The following is a 15,651-nucleotide window of genomic DNA, read 5'->3' on the forward strand; positions in this document are numbered from 1 at the left end:
CTGTTAAGAGGAAAAAAAAAAAAACAAATGAAAGAAATGCATTCGATCAGAGAGTAAACAAGACTCATAACTACGGGCTGCTTTGTTTTACATCAATGTGATCAATTATTTTACCAGGGTTTGTTGAGCCAGGGGTCTGCTGTTTGGCTGCCATGAACATATTTGTTGAAGTCTCTAAAAACTGAAAGATAAAAATATTCCAAATGCTTTTAATTTTCAGTGGGATAGAATCTGACAGTCGTCATTTTAAAAACATAAGATCATACAAATAAATGTAACATAAAACACAAAAATGACTTAAATTTAACAAAATCAAGAAAATCATAAAGTCCAGAGAGATATTTACTTGAGCTATTCTGGTCTTTTTCTGCTGGAACTGGCAGAGCCGCAGTATTTTTGCTCCTGTTTGGTCATTGAACTGATGTTGGAAGGGATGGAGCAGCTGGACACTCTCTCCAAAACTACAGCAAAGGAGATAAAAGATGGATAAATTAGTGTGTGAATGCATGCATTAATTAATTTAAAGCAAAAATAGAAAAACTGAGAATCTGCACCAATATTACTCAGCCATAAGAGTAAAAAAAAAAAGAAAAGAACCTCCACTGAACTCACCTGCACACAGCCACCTGACCCACTTCCAAAAGTGTGAGCGCATTCACTATGACAGAAACCGACTCAAATGCCAGCTAGAGAGACACACAATATCAAATACAATGTTTATTAAAATAAATAGGGTAATTTTAAGAGGTTTCCTCTTTCCATTTTAAGAGGTTCAAATTAGGGGTATCGCAATATAAAAAACGCTATGCTGATATTATGTTAATACTACACATGTAATATTGTAACAACCTAGTTAATTTGAATTCAGTAGGTGGTTTTTAATATCTGAAGTGATTTTGGGAGACTACCTGTTTGGAGTGGTTGTCCACCATACTGGAGGAGTCATCCACAGCCAGGCAGATCTGGTAGTTTCTCTTACTGGGTTTTGTTCTCCTCAGCCAGATCTTATCCTTGCGGAACTGACTGGCGATGTAAGGAATGACCTTGCGCATGTTCAGCCGTTTGCCTGTGCGGAAGTCTCCCCTGTTTAGGATCAATAAATAGTGTTAATGGAAAACTGTTGAGGAGAACTGAAAGAAAACCCAAATGTTGAGGTCTGAACTGATAAATATGACCAATGAAAGAACGACATCAGAGAAGATACTCCTTTAAATGATCATTCATTAAGTAGAAATGCTTCTTTTGAGGTTGGATGGGAAGGTAAAGGACCGACCTGAGTTTGGCAGCCTGTGTGGGCTCCAAGACAAGCCTGAGCTGCTCACAGAGCTGCTGAGATAGAGGAGACGTCAGGGCCTGGTACTGATACCACAGCGCTGCTGCCCCACTCTCCTGAGGGACATGGAGTAAGAAGGAAAAAACAAAGAAATGGATTGATGAATGAAAAAATATATATTTATTACCGTTTCAATATGTGAGGTAAAGAGAAGAAGCTCAGTTGTCATGTGACTAGTGTTATGAAAGGTGTCACCTCTTCCTGGGATCCTAAAGTCTGTCTCTGCCAGGCCTCCAACTGCAGCTCCATCTCTCTTCTCAGCTCTTCTGGGTTCTTCAGTGGTACCTGATAGAACACAAATTGCTGTACAATCCATATATGCCGAATGTAATATAGATTAGACACTACGGGTTGGGATCATTACATATTTTTTAAACACTTAAAAAAAAAAAGTCTCTTATGCCAACCAAGGAAGCATTAATTTGATCAGAAATATTGTGAAAATTGTTAAAATTTCAAATAACTGTTTTCTGTTCTAAAATGTAATTTATTCCTGTGCTTGCCAAGTTACTCCACTACTCTATTCTTCAGTGTCACATGATCCTTCAGAAATCAGTCTAATATGCTGATTTGCTGCTCAGGAAACAACTTAACGATTAGAAAGGTCAAAGGGACATCATTTATTCGAAATATACATCTTTTGCAACATTATAGATGTCTCTACTGTCACTTTTGCTTAATTTTATGCATCCTTGCTGAATTAAAGTATTAATTTCATTCAGAAAAACAAACTTTCTGGAGTAAGCATAAATCAACATACCTTTTGCATGTCCATCAGTAACTCAGGCACAGTGTGGATGGTGGATTCATCACTCCTCTCTTTCATCTCTTCTTCATTACTGCTCCTCTGTGTCTCTGGCTTCTCCTTTTCTTCGTCATCGGCCTGTTTCTGTGCCTCCATGTCCCCACACTCCAAACCTGATAGAGAATGGCTGGACGTTAAACATGGACACACAGGTTACATGTATGTGCACGCAGTTGGTGGATGTTAATATTCCACCTTTCTGAGAAGCTTTATTGTCGTTTAGTTTCTCTGGTTTAAGCTCCTGGGCTTCAATGGTTTGCAGGTCCTTTTCTTCCTCCATGTCCATTGCAATGTCGTCTTCTTCCTCCTCCTCTTCCTGTTTCACACCAGTCGGCTTCTGTTGTTCTGCACTTGCAGCATCTACGAAGATAATCAGAGAATGTTTACATGGATTGGAACACGTTGCAGGGAGGATTCAAACCTGTCTTACAGCACACAGCTCAACATTTCTGAATTACAAAATTAAACATATATTGTGCACTTTACAAAAAATGAAAGGCAGAATATACATAACAGTAAACAAATCCTCACCATATGTCTGAGCATCGTATCTCTCCTCTCCCTGTTTTACATGCTCGTACAGGTCAGACTCCTGTTGTGTGTTGGGCTGAGAGTGATCTTGTGTTTTCTCCTCTCTGTTGTCAACCGTACGCAAACGTTTATTCACACGCTCATTATAATCACCCATTGAGCGTTCATTATCTGCCTGTCCAGGTTTGCGTTTGAAGCTCTGGTAAATAAAGAGAGGACATCAGTTTTTCTATATTTTACACTTCATGCCTTTATGTTAAAACTCCACTGTTCTCAGCAACAAAACAAAATACCGCAATTAAATAAATGAGCAAATAATTGTCAAGTGAAACAGGATGTTATTGCACACACTGACTGACCTGCGTGTTTCTCTGCCTCTGTTTGTGTGAACTCGTCCTGGCCATCAGCTTGGAGTCGTGTCCCTCAGACTGACAGGCATCTGCGGCCCCGCTGCCGTCCTCCTGTGGACATGGATCATTTACGTAACTGATTTACTTAACTGAGCTCTGAAATTTTATACTCACTATAGAAATTTCATTTAAAGATTTGATTAAATATCCATGACTTTCCAGGCTTGGAAATCATTTCTAATTTTCCCTATTGTGAAGTATATCTGAGTGAAAGGGGACTTCATATCTGTTGGGAACTGATAACTGATTGGATTGTTGGATCATTGCTAATTGCTGTAATCTCATGTGAGTGACAGGTGACTGGAAAGGAGAGATTACACTCCTGCCATTAATGGGCATAATGTTTTTGATTAGAGATTACAAGGGCACAAGTAGAAAAAAAAAGTTAATTTTTTTAAATATATTTTTTAAACCTATTTTTTTTTTTGTAAGGCTGACACTTGCGCACCTCCTTTGCCTGGTCTCTCTCTGACGCAGCTCCAGCCAGCTCTACTGCCGTGTCACTCTGAACGTTCTCCTCTCCTGTCTGTCCATCTGACGCATGTTCCTTCCTCTCTGCAGATTCCATCGGTGCTTCATCATCCTCACCCTCTTTCTCTTCCTCCTGTGAAATGTCAGATTTCAATTATTAGGCAAGTCTTTTTTCCTCTGCATGTTTGTATACCTACTCATTTCCATAACAAATTACTTTTGAACAACACACCTTTGGTTTTTGCCCTTGATCAGCTGGTATGGACTTGTTCTCCTCTTGCCCTTCTTCCTGTCCTTTATTTTTCTCCTCCTCCTCTTTCTCCTCTTCTTCATTCTCTCCTCTTTCATCCGTTTCAGACTCTTGATTCTCTGATTTTTCTTCTCCCTCCTTCTCTTCTGATTTGTCTTCTTCTCCCTGTTCCTCTATCTGTCCTTCTTGTTGCTCATCTGTCATCTCATCTCCACCTTCCTCCGATCCGTCTTTCTCTTCTTCCTTGTTTTCATCCACCTCCATGAGTTTGTCATCTATATCAAATGGATTCTCCTCTGAAACAAAAGGAAAAAGTGTGTAAAAAAACAATGCACAAATGAATAATAATTGGAGTTAAACCAATTTTATAGTACATGTACACTACCGTTCAAAAGTTTGTAATTATAGAGATTTTTTAAAAAAGAAATATTTTGGTTTAACCTTTTTGGTTACGATGCATTAAATTGATCAAAGGTGATAGTAAAGGCATTTATAATGTTACAAAAGATTTCTATTTCAAATAAATGCTGCTCTTTTGAACTTTTTATTCATCAAAGAATCCTGAAAAAAACATCATCACGATTCCCACAAAAATATTAAGCAGCACAACCATTTCTTGAGCAGCAAATGATCATGACATTAAAATGATTTCTGAAGGATCATGTGACACTGATGATTGGAGTAATGATGCTGAAAATTCAGTTTTGCAATCACAGGAATAAATTATATTTTTAAAAATATATATATAAAAAAAAAAAAAAAGTATTTTAAATTGTAATAATATTTTTCAATGTTACTGTTTTTCTGTATTTTTGATGTAACCTTGGTGAACATAAGAGACTTCTTTACAAAATATTATCAACCCTAAAGTTTTGAATGGTAATATATCTTCTGTTAGAGGAGATGCCTGAATACTGAACATACCGTCTCCTTCTCCTCCCTCTTCATCCTTGCCATCTTCATCCAGGTTGAGATCATCTGGCAGGTCCATGGCGTCTGTTTCTGCCGCCTTCTCCTGCTTACCATGGTACGGGTCTACTTCATTTTCATCAAACTCACGCTACAAACACACACACATGAACATGTTGTTAAATATATACCTATTATCATAATCTCTTCCATTGGGTCTCAGTTTTGATATTGAGGGAAAGAAATGGTGAAGATTGACATATAGCGCCGTTGCGCTTCGAGCATCATGAGTTTGAATCCCAGCTCGTGGATCTTTCCCCCTCTCTATCCCATATTGCTTCCTGTCCGTTTTACACTGTCCTGTCTAAATAAAACAAAAACAATAGAAATGTTGAAGGACTGACCTCATCCAGCTGTTCATGGATTTTCTCCTTTTCTTCCTCATCTTTTGGGTGATCTTTGTCCTGGTTCTTATCTTTGTTTGTCTCTCCAGCATCCATGTTGTCATCCTTTGCCACCAGTTCTGACTCTCCCTGATCCATTCCTGGACCAGATTCTTCCTCTTTATCACTGTCAACATCATCCTCATCATCTCCCCACATTCTCTCGTCCAGCGTATCTGTCTGACCATCACCCAGATCCCCCATCTTCTTATCCAGCTCCTCATCTTCTTCCTTATCAGAGTCTTCTTCATCCTCCCCTAAAAAGGAGACGAGAGATTCATGTCATTATGTTTTTTCTAATCTTTGATTGATTGTGAAATTCAAGTTATATACTGTACTATTTGCACCTGCTAAAACCATTTTCAGTTCAATCTGTGATCTAATAGAGTAACAGTAAGTGCAGTCACCTGGCTCATGGTCTGTGCCGTCATGCATCTTTCCATCAAAGTCTTCAGACATCTCAATGGCATTGTCCTCCTCTTTAATGTCCTGTTTGTTTTGCTCCTCCTCCTTCTTATCCTGACCCTCCTGGAAGGTGTCTTCAACCTGTACAAAGGCAAAGGTTCAGAAATTCATTTAGATTCCAGTTCAGAAATTCATTTTGACACCAGTCCAGTTTTTAAATTTCAATCAAGATCACAATTTCAAATTGAATCAAGTTCTGAATTTAATTTCGACTCCGATTTGTGACCCTGGAGCACAAAATCATTAAGATATTAAGTAAAGATCTTGTTGCATGCTTTCAGATGATGTATAAATCTCAGTTTCAAAAAACTGACCCTTATGACTGGTTTTGTGGTCCAGGGTCACATTTGATGTTTTACTCAAGTGAGAATTCAGTATAACGTAAAATGTAAGCTCAATACCAATTCAGATTAATTCCAGATTTCAGATGGTTTAAATGTTCGAATGCTTTATTATCAGTGGTTTACTCATACTAATGTACCTGATCCTCGTTCTCGATTTTGTCACTGACGTCTTTTACTCCTTCACCTTCTCCTATTCCTCCACCCTCATAATCATGGAACTGTGTCGCTCCCTCACAGTCTCCTCCTCCCATCAGCTCCTGGGGCAGACAGAAACCCTGTAGAGAGAAAGCAGAGAGAGGGAGAGAAAGAGATAGACAAACGGTCAGAATAACAAAAATGTAAAAAAAAAAGGACAATTAAATGTTTTTGGGGGAAAGAGGCTTTAAAGTCAAACTAAATAATAATGTTGCAAACAGTAGCTTTTCAGCTTGAACAATTCTGTTTCAGCAAGGCTCCATTGACCAATGAGGGAAAGCAAAAGACAATATACCTTCTGTGCGAGTTCAGTGAAGATGTTAGTGAGGACAGACAGCAGCTTTCCTGTGGTACGGTGAGCTCCCAACATTACAGCCAGATAATACCTCACCAATTCAGAGTACAGACACAGCATGGGCTCCAAACGCACCACACCCCTACACGCCTCTTTCAGTTCCTTCATATAAAATATTCAATACACACAGTTATTTTCAGGCTTAATCTGTTTGCAGATAATAATGTTTATGTATGTGTGCGACTGACCTGCAGTTGGTGGGGTTGGCAGTCGTCCCTGTGTGATTGAAGTCTCTCCAGCAGCTCTGTTACGACTCCATTGACCTCTGGTAATGAGAGACTGGACACATCTGCACTCAGATCTTCTTCCAGTAACCTGCCCAAGTGTCCCGGTTTCAAGAGCTCCTCTGCCACCTCCGAGTCACTCTCTAGAGAAGCACACATAAAATGAGCACACAAACAGATCCCCCCCGAACATGCTCTGTGTAAAATCCTGGGTGAATTCCCACCTCTCTTGCTCTCTGACTGCTGATCCTCCGGTTTTTCCTTCTCCTTCCTCTTAACAAGCGTCTGAACCGCACACAGAACCATGTTTATAGCTTTCTCTAGCTGCCTGGAGAACTCAGCAGAAAATGGATGGGAACGTCCTGCATGAAGCCAAGAACAATAAAAGAGGTAAATTTAGATCAATATAGACTACACTTATAAATTATAATTGCAAGCAAGATGTGATTTTAGTAATTTTACTTTGCCATTTTTATTTTTGTATTTAGCTTTAATTTATTTAAATTTTAGTTTTATTAAATTTAGTGTTCATTTTACATTTTTAGTTTTTCCATCTAATATGTATATTTTACTTAATTTCAGCTTTATTCAAAAATATTTTTAACAGCTTTAGTCAACAACAACACTGGTATTACTGTATTTCCTATTGAAAGAGGAAGTTAGAACAGGACATGTCAAAGGTCTGAACAGCACTCTGTACTCTTACGTTTCTGTGAGTGTCTGATAGAAAGCAGCTGAGTCTTCCAGGTGGTGAACTCTGTGAGACAGGTCTCCACCTCTGTCCTTATGGCCTGGAGACCGCAGATGAGGGCAGGCTGGGTATGGAGGACCGGAATACCATCAGGAATAAAGAGTTGTTCTAGAGCCGGCATCTGACCCACCACGATGCCTAGCCGGTCCAGAGAGGAACAGCAAAGTGTGAAGTGATCCCTATAAAGGAGGAGACAGGATATAAATGTTAATGCATAATTTAAATCGAATTAGGAACAGAGACTGAATATAAAATTTTTAAAACAAATCAAACTAACATAAATAAATTTTCACAACATTTCCATACTTCCTGAACAGTTCAATTCAAATGTGATGTGTTTCTCATACTTACCAGCTATGGACAACTCTTTCTGTGGATTCCTGGGCCAATCCATCCAGCTTCTCTTTCAGGTCTTTCACTTCCTTCATTAGGTTCTCCACCTTCTGCTGCACCTCGTTCCAAGCCTGCTCCCCTCTCCGCAGCAAACACGCCTGTGGCTGGATGTGTGGGGACATGGGAGATGGGTGGCTCAGTGTGGCTTGACCCTGCATGACCTCCCCCTCCCTGGCCTCAGCAGGAGCTGCAGAAGAACCTTCAGGACAGCACTGGAGGATCCAAGAGAGCTGCTGGATAACAACAGAGCAGTGCAGCACTGAAGACTGAGCCCTGGTGATCCAGTGCTGGAGAGGCTTCTGAGGAGGGAGACCGCTGACATCATCTTCAGAGCAATGCGTGTCAGGCTTGATGCTCTGGATACTGCCAATCAACATCCTGTTGTTTTAAACAGAAAACAATCAGAAAACATGAAAGCAGAAAATACAGTATTTCAATGGGCCATTCAAAAGTTTGGAGTCGGTATGTTTTTCAATGCTTATAAAGGTGTCTTATTCTCATCAAAAATTCTGTGTCAGATGATCTTTCAGAAATCATTCTAATATGCTGCTTTGGTGCTTAAGAAACATTTCTTATTATCAATGTTGAAAACAGTTGAATAGTAGTCTATCTAATGAATCTTGAAAGGACAGTACCTGAGTTTGACCCAGTGCTCTGTGAGTCCGGCAAGTCTTCCTCTTTGCCTCAGCAAAAGTTTAAACAGGTGAGAAGAGAAACCTCTGCATCGTTGTATATTTCCCAGCCCAAGCTCCTAGAAGGACAGAGCAAGAATTAAAAAAACAAACACAGCACTTTAAATCTAAAGAAGATATTTAATTTTGCTCATTATATCGGTTTGAGGACCTCACCTTAACAGCGCTTTGTAATGCCGTCAGCATGGCGTTGCGTCTGGCCCAGGATCGATAGAAATACTTCTCACAGCCTCCCCACGCATCCATCATCTCCGCAAATAACCTGTGAACATTATTACTATCAAAATCAGGCTCTGACTCTTAACTCTATGACAGGCACTATTCTGTAGACGCTGGTTACATACGTGTGCTCCTTGTTGTCCTGTGTTTTGACTGCAGACAGGGCTATCTTCATCTCCATGGGCTGCAGATATAGTGTCTCATCTGGGTCTGCTGTATGACCCCAATTTAGACCTTTACGGTAGGACAGACCTGGAAAGAATCAAACTCAATCAATCTGCTGTCTGCATACAATTCAAGATTGTAGAAAAAGGAATAGATTTTTGAACATATGAAATAAAATTAACTTTTATCTTAATTATTGTTATTAAATATTTATTCATTTTATAATTAAAAACTACTATAATTTAATAATATTTCTACGTTTCTTTCAGAACCAAAAGAATCTTGATTTATAAATCAATTTTCTAACACCACATGAAATGACTCAGACTGACCGATTTGTGCAAGAATCTTGAAGAGATCAGCTAGGGCTCTCTGTTTCTGCAGAAGGATGTGTTTCACCTCTGCCTTTTGCTTCTCCTGCTCCATGCTGCGGTCCACCGTCAGGCTCTGCAGGGCCTGCACATTGGTAATTAACTCGGCTGGAACAATAACAAATTGGAGAAAGAGTTCAGTTTTTTCATTCATGAGAGATTTTCAAAATTCATACAACCTCACGTATGATTTTAATACGCCACAAACATATCAAACATAACATGTTGCGTAACCTAGCCTGAGGACAGCAAATATGACAGCATAAAATAATCTAGTTCAATAATAAAAACACAAAATAAACTTCTCAGCCTATAAATGAAGGCAAACAGTGATACCTGTGAACTGATCCAGGTCTTCAGAGAGCTCAGGCAGAGTGGTCTTCTTTACCAGTTGAACACATAACTTTTTCATCTTCCTCGTGAGGACAGGCAGACGGGCTTGGAGAGACAATGGCTCTTTATCAGATGAGAGTTCCTCTGGACCATCAGCCTGATGCATGAAAAGTGTTTGAAATACAGCTTTGTTACAAAAAGAAACACCATAAGGATCATGATAAGAAAATTCATAAGAAGTCATGTTGTTTAGAAAGGGCTGAAATTTCAGCTCGAGGTTGTTACCTGCAGATCTCTGCCCTTTCCAGGTAGGGCAGCTCTCAGTGCCCGATGAACCCTGTGCAGAGGAGTCTCCTCAGGCTGTGAATCCACATCATCCATGCTGCTGCCCTGCTCCACCAGACACGGTGCACACGGCTCCTTCAGTGCCGCCTCAAACTTCTTCACAAACTTAAACAGGGTCCTGATCACAGACACAATGTCATAACCATTACAGCCAGTTTGATGCCCACTGTTTTAACAATATGTTAAATATACAAGACACAAGGCGTCTAGTACTGATATGTAACAAACATGCTGATGAATAATGACAATATCACACTGATGTGTTTTGAAAACACACTACCATTCAAAAGGTTGGGTTTGGTAAGATTTTTTTAATGATTTTGAAATAAGACTTTTATTCTCACAGAGACTACATTTATATGTTCAAACGTAAAGAAAGTATTATTACAGCTTAAAATAACTGTTTTCTATTATAATAAATTTAAAATGTATGACCCCAGACTTTTAAATGGTAGTGTAACTTTTAGTCAATCACCGTCACCTGTGTGTCTTCTCCACTGACTGCTTGATGGACCAAAAACTGACATCATTCCACTTGGAGATTTTGACAAAGTCCTATAGGCATCAAGATAAACATTACATTAACTCAATAAATGGAGATAAAATTACATCTGACAGTAGTCTTGCTTGCTTTGGTTCCACTTACTTTGAGCTCTTTCTCTATAGGAGACCTAAGCTGGGTGATCTTGGCCTGGGCGCTCTCTGAGAACTGTGTGTAATATTTATTGAGATTCCACAGCAAACTGCAGAGCGAGTCTGTGAGGATAAAAGGAAGAAGTCATTCATTTAATTTAGCCTGGGGTGCTTTTCCCAAAAGCATCGTAAGCTTAAGTACATCGTAGACCCATTGAAACCAATGGAGCTTCGATCAACTTAGGCTTACGATGCTTTTAGGAATCGCAGCCTTGCATAGTCATCATTTTGTCACACAGCTGCTCTAAGACACAAAGTACCATAGAAGTCAAAATAAAACAATCTGTACTGTATCAACATTGTATATGTATTGTTCTGTCCCTATGGATATGCTGTAATCCAGATTTCTCTTACCATGTCCCTCCTGTTTGGGAGCCAGGAGGACGTGGCAGTGAAAACCAAGCAGCATGGACAAGCGAACAGAAAACTCTCCTAAGGTGGAGCCTTCAATGAAGGCCTGCAGGGTGGATGAGACTGACGAGAGGGAAAGATTCTCCACGCCATCATCTATAGGACAACAAAAGTGTCATTCAGTGCAAACAGATAAAATGTGATTAATCATTTATTGTACATTTCGGTCACCATGTCTGGAGTCTGTCCTCTGCTCCTGTAGGTATCTCTCGATGAGTTGGTAAATGGACAACCAGTGCTTGGTTGAATTCTCAGCATGGCGCTTCTGTGCGTTATCTAGGCTGCTCGACCAGCAGCTGCAGAGATACAGTAGTTGAAACCAATTAGACCACCATATAGCAGATTAAAGCAATTTAACACGCTTTAACCATCACCATAAGTTTAAGACCGTTTCATTACTTACTTGAGCTCAAGTTTTCTCCACTGAATGATGAGTTGTGTGATAGCTTCCAGCTCATTCCTAAGAGACACTGCCCGGCTAGCATTGTTTTCCCAGTCCTGTGCGGAAAAAATTCGAAGAACTGCTCGCAAACGGATATCTGAAACTGATGACCTAAGCTGTGCACAAATGGTCAGAATACTACTGACTAGAGTATGAGCTGATTCCCCTACCTGTGCTTTGCTGAGTAGGATCTCCAGACCGTTTAGGAACTTTGCTAGAGGGCTGGAAAGACTAAACGCCAATATCCTCTCTATTACCATGGTGATCTGCAACACATAATACAAAAGAGGGCATTTGAGAAATAGCCAAAAGTTAACACACTTCATAGCAAATTGAGTTTCAAAGACGTTTGAAAGAGGGGTTTTTACCCTACTTGATGCCAAATATTAGAGCCCAGATTGTGATTATACCTTTGTGAGATGCATCTGTTCCTTAAAATATAAATGCAGCTACAGATTTTCAAGAAAATAGCCATGTACACAATACAAAGCACAAAGAAAAAATTAATAAGCTAATTAATTTATTTTATCAAATTAGGCACACCATTGTTAGATGTACATACCTGACAATAAATATTTTTAATTCAATTCAGATTTATTAGTAAAGTGATTTTCACAATAAATATTATTTCAAAGCAGTTCTTTAAAAATAAGATATGTTTTATAAATAGCCTTAAAAACTAATTTTTTTAAGGAGTTCAATGATTTTACTCTGCAAAGATGCATTGAACTGATCAAAAGCGACAGTAAAAGACATTTATAACATCACGTTATTTCAAATTGATGCTGTTCTGCTTCTTTCTATTCATAAAAGAATCCTGAAATAAAATGTGGCATAGTTTCCACAAAAATATTAAACAGCACAACTGCTTTCAACATTGATAATAACAGGAAATGCTTCCTGAGCACTAATTATAACAACGATTTCATTATTACAATCATGTGACACTTAAGACTACAGTAATGGCTCCTAAAAATTGGCATCACAGAAATAAATTACACTTTAAAATATATTAAAATAGAAAACAAATTGCTGTATTTTACTATATTTTTGGTCAAATAAATGCAGCTTTGATGAGTGTAACACACTTTCAACAACATTAACTTCAAACTTTAAACAATAGTGTACATTTTGTCAAATCATTTTTTCCTTAAGTTCCTTGGGGGTCCCTTCAACCCAATTTCAAAAAACCTGAAACATATCATTGCAATCTCTCACCTGAACCAGTGCAGGGTGTTCGGGCCAGTCGCTCAAGCGCTGTCTCACAGCCTTACTCAGCTGTTCTAGTGCTGGCAGGCAGATCCGGGCCTGACTCATATTGGGGTCTCTGTAGAAGTCATATGGCCCATCACTCTGCAGAATCAGTCCAGCTGGACCTCCAGAACCACTCACAGTGTTCTGGAGCAGAGTGCTGAGGAGAAGCTGAGAGCCCATCAACTTAGGGTCCACTTCACAGTCTGAGAGAGCAAAGGATAAACAGGGAAAGATCAGATAATGAGATGTGAGGGCTGAGGCTTTCTGATTTGTATAAAATCATGCCTTCATACCCATGAGATGGTAGAAGCGGGCTATCAGTGGAGCCGTGATTTGATATGACGAAACCAGGGCACTGATGTGGTCTTTGCTGTGATTGGTTGGCAGGTTGGGTTGGTACCACAGTGACTGAGCATAAGACAAACAGAGTCTCTGATGGATCTGAACCACTGTGTTCATGCTGCTGACCAACAGGAAGCTGCTCGTCTCACTAGACGACGACTTCATATCTGCATCATCATCATCCTCTATGATTACTGGCTGATCAAGACTAGGTTCTGAAGTGATATCAGCAAAATCCTATGGAAAAAACACATTATGGATCCAAAGACAAACTCTTATCGATCTGACAACAATGGAAAGAGCAACAAAACATGCAAATGTGTGTAAATAAATTAAATCCCACGTAAAAACTTGCATGTGACCCTTTTAGTCCATGTTTACCTTGTGGTAAGAGGGGAAAGAGCGTCTGAACTCTCTCTCTTCCTGCTGGTCCTCTGTGAGGCCTGTCCCATGTAGACGAGAGCGACTGCGGTACAGACTGGCTTCCATCTGCTCTTTTTCTCTCGCTCTCTTCTCCTGCTCGTCCCATTCATTCACTATTGCCTGAAAAAAAAAACATCACCATAATTATTATACAAAACGAATTATATTATTTTTCAAATATAACCAGCATATTATTTTTCTTCTCACACAGACTGTCTATATCTATATACTAACTAAATTAACTAAAAAAAAACTATTCAAAATCGTTTTCATGACATATATAGATCATCAATAATAAATAAAGCTAAAATAAATTAAAATTACTGGATGAACTTAAAAAAAATAGAAATGATGTTTTGGCAACTAACTGAATAGTTGAAGTAATAAAAAAAATTATCAGAAATAAATATAAATTAAAGCTATACAGAAATAAAAAATACTAAAAATTAGTCACTAATATGAAAATGAAACTGAACTGAAAACATAAAAATAAAATAGTACATAAATAATACAAATTGAACCTCTTATATATCCACATGATGTATTTATTTATTTAGTATATTTTTTTATTATTATTATTTATTTAATTATTTATGCATTTATTATAAAAAGTTAGAGGACACCACATTACAAATCTGAATATCAAAATCTCATTGAAATTAAAATCAAATTATTATTTGGGATATTTGTACTTTGTATCTCACCTGGCAAACATGTCTGAAGAGTTTTTGCGTCTCTGCACTGAGATGACCAGCACTCAGTGTGTGACTCTGTATGTACAGTAGCGCATTCAACAACAAAACTGCATGATCTGGGATCACACGGCTGACCTCTGTTGCTGGCAGCTGCTTTCCCAGGCTCTTTAGCGTGTGCAAGCATTCCCTTGAACACAGGTAGTCCGCACAGGCCAGATCAGAGGACGCCGCTGGACTTGGAAAAGCTAGCATAGTGGACACGAGACGTGACAGACCCGGTTGGGCAGTCACCGACGAGGACACCTGAGACGCCAGGAGTCGCATGCCATGCTGCACTTGCAAAATTGCTGCCCGTAGGGGCACAACCACGTCAGGATAGAGAGGGTACTCCTCGACCAGCCGCTGGACAAAGCGGTGCTGTGAAGCCTGCCAGACAGCCTCCTCCTTCAACAAACCTTGAATTCCTGATCTTGATTTTGGGGCCTGTAAGGCCTTCAAGAGGTGGGAGAGCAGGTCGCCCACTGACGCTGGTTGGCCGATGCTGCACAGGTAGTGCTGAAGTTCCTGATACAGGCGACCATATTGGGGGTCAGGGGGGCGGCAGGCTTGTTTACGACTCAGTTCACAAATCTGCTCCTTCACCTGCTGCATACGGATCCACAAATACCTACAAACACACAGAAACAACAAAAGAGAATTCAACATCCAATTGGAAATTGGAAATTGAATTGAATATCCCTGATGTACAGTAAGAAAAAATAATATTTAGGGGATTTGATAAACAATTTAAAATCAATATTAGTGCTGGGCAACGATTAACTGCAATTAATCGCATACAAAATAAAAGTTATGTACATAATATATGTATGTCCTATGTATATTTATTATGTATATATAAACACACACACACGTATATATTTAAGAAAAATATGTTGTTTATATATTAAATATATTTATATAAATTATATGAATATAAATATGTACATGTAAATATTTTCAAAATATATACTATATGTGTGTGTCTTTATATATACACAAAACAAATATACAAAGTATACACATATATATTATATAAACAAAAGCTTTTATTTTGGATGCGAGTAATCGCAATTACGCGTTGCCCAGCACTAATCAATATCGGTTGATATTAGCTGAAAATCTCTCATATCTGTATTACCTGATGCGAGGATGCTGAAAGCTGTCAGTTGTGCTGCTCTCCTCAAGCTCCGCCCCTGTGAGCAGCTGTGAGGACAGACTCCGCCCTCTCCACTCTTCCTGTAGCAAAGCAAGCTGAGAGACAGAAGAAGAAAGTCATCTTGAGGTGAGCTGCATGTAGTTAAAAGGCTGCAACAGATCTCTAGAAATCTCACAAAAGCAACCACTTGCA

At 39.1% G+C, this 15,651-nt stretch overlaps 1 protein-coding gene across 1 annotated transcript in view; it reads right to left on the reverse strand.

The window, feature by feature from the left end:
* The window catches only part of LOC306843810 (midasin-like), a gene marked incomplete at its 5' end in the record, with an annotated part of 51,655 nt that overhangs the window by 1,708 nt on the left and 34,296 nt on the right, over positions 1-15,651 (reverse strand). Inside the window, 38 exons of the mRNA XM_079375484.1 lie at positions 115-181; positions 347-461; positions 613-686; positions 909-1,083; positions 1,274-1,389; positions 1,529-1,618; positions 2,094-2,251; positions 2,334-2,498; positions 2,670-2,868; positions 3,029-3,130; positions 3,528-3,683; positions 3,783-4,096; positions 4,725-4,860; positions 5,114-5,409; positions 5,560-5,698; positions 6,099-6,236; positions 6,452-6,613; positions 6,700-6,878; positions 6,960-7,097; positions 7,442-7,665; positions 7,838-8,257; positions 8,515-8,630; positions 8,728-8,833; positions 8,916-9,042; positions 9,288-9,434; positions 9,663-9,816; positions 9,945-10,122; positions 10,486-10,559; positions 10,651-10,760; positions 11,052-11,204; positions 11,280-11,404; positions 11,512-11,606; positions 11,721-11,816; positions 12,769-13,007; positions 13,098-13,383; positions 13,528-13,689; positions 14,274-14,931; positions 15,442-15,554. Of these exons, the coding sequence (XP_079231610.1) occupies positions 115-181; positions 347-461; positions 613-686; positions 909-1,083; positions 1,274-1,389; positions 1,529-1,618; positions 2,094-2,251; positions 2,334-2,498; positions 2,670-2,868; positions 3,029-3,130; positions 3,528-3,683; positions 3,783-4,096; positions 4,725-4,860; positions 5,114-5,409; positions 5,560-5,698; positions 6,099-6,236; positions 6,452-6,613; positions 6,700-6,878; positions 6,960-7,097; positions 7,442-7,665; positions 7,838-8,257; positions 8,515-8,630; positions 8,728-8,833; positions 8,916-9,042; positions 9,288-9,434; positions 9,663-9,816; positions 9,945-10,122; positions 10,486-10,559; positions 10,651-10,760; positions 11,052-11,204; positions 11,280-11,404; positions 11,512-11,606; positions 11,721-11,816; positions 12,769-13,007; positions 13,098-13,383; positions 13,528-13,689; positions 14,274-14,931; positions 15,442-15,554 (6,502 nt within the window). The remainder of the gene's footprint in view (positions 1-114; positions 182-346; positions 462-612; positions 687-908; positions 1,084-1,273; positions 1,390-1,528; positions 1,619-2,093; positions 2,252-2,333; positions 2,499-2,669; positions 2,869-3,028; positions 3,131-3,527; positions 3,684-3,782; positions 4,097-4,724; positions 4,861-5,113; positions 5,410-5,559; positions 5,699-6,098; positions 6,237-6,451; positions 6,614-6,699; positions 6,879-6,959; positions 7,098-7,441; positions 7,666-7,837; positions 8,258-8,514; positions 8,631-8,727; positions 8,834-8,915; positions 9,043-9,287; positions 9,435-9,662; positions 9,817-9,944; positions 10,123-10,485; positions 10,560-10,650; positions 10,761-11,051; positions 11,205-11,279; positions 11,405-11,511; positions 11,607-11,720; positions 11,817-12,768; positions 13,008-13,097; positions 13,384-13,527; positions 13,690-14,273; positions 14,932-15,441; positions 15,555-15,651) is intronic.

The sequence above is a fragment of the Barbus barbus genome, assembly GCF_936440315.1.
Source record: "Barbus barbus genome assembly, chromosome: 24".
In the NCBI taxonomy this organism is placed as follows: Eukaryota; Metazoa; Chordata; class Actinopteri; order Cypriniformes; family Cyprinidae; genus Barbus; species Barbus barbus.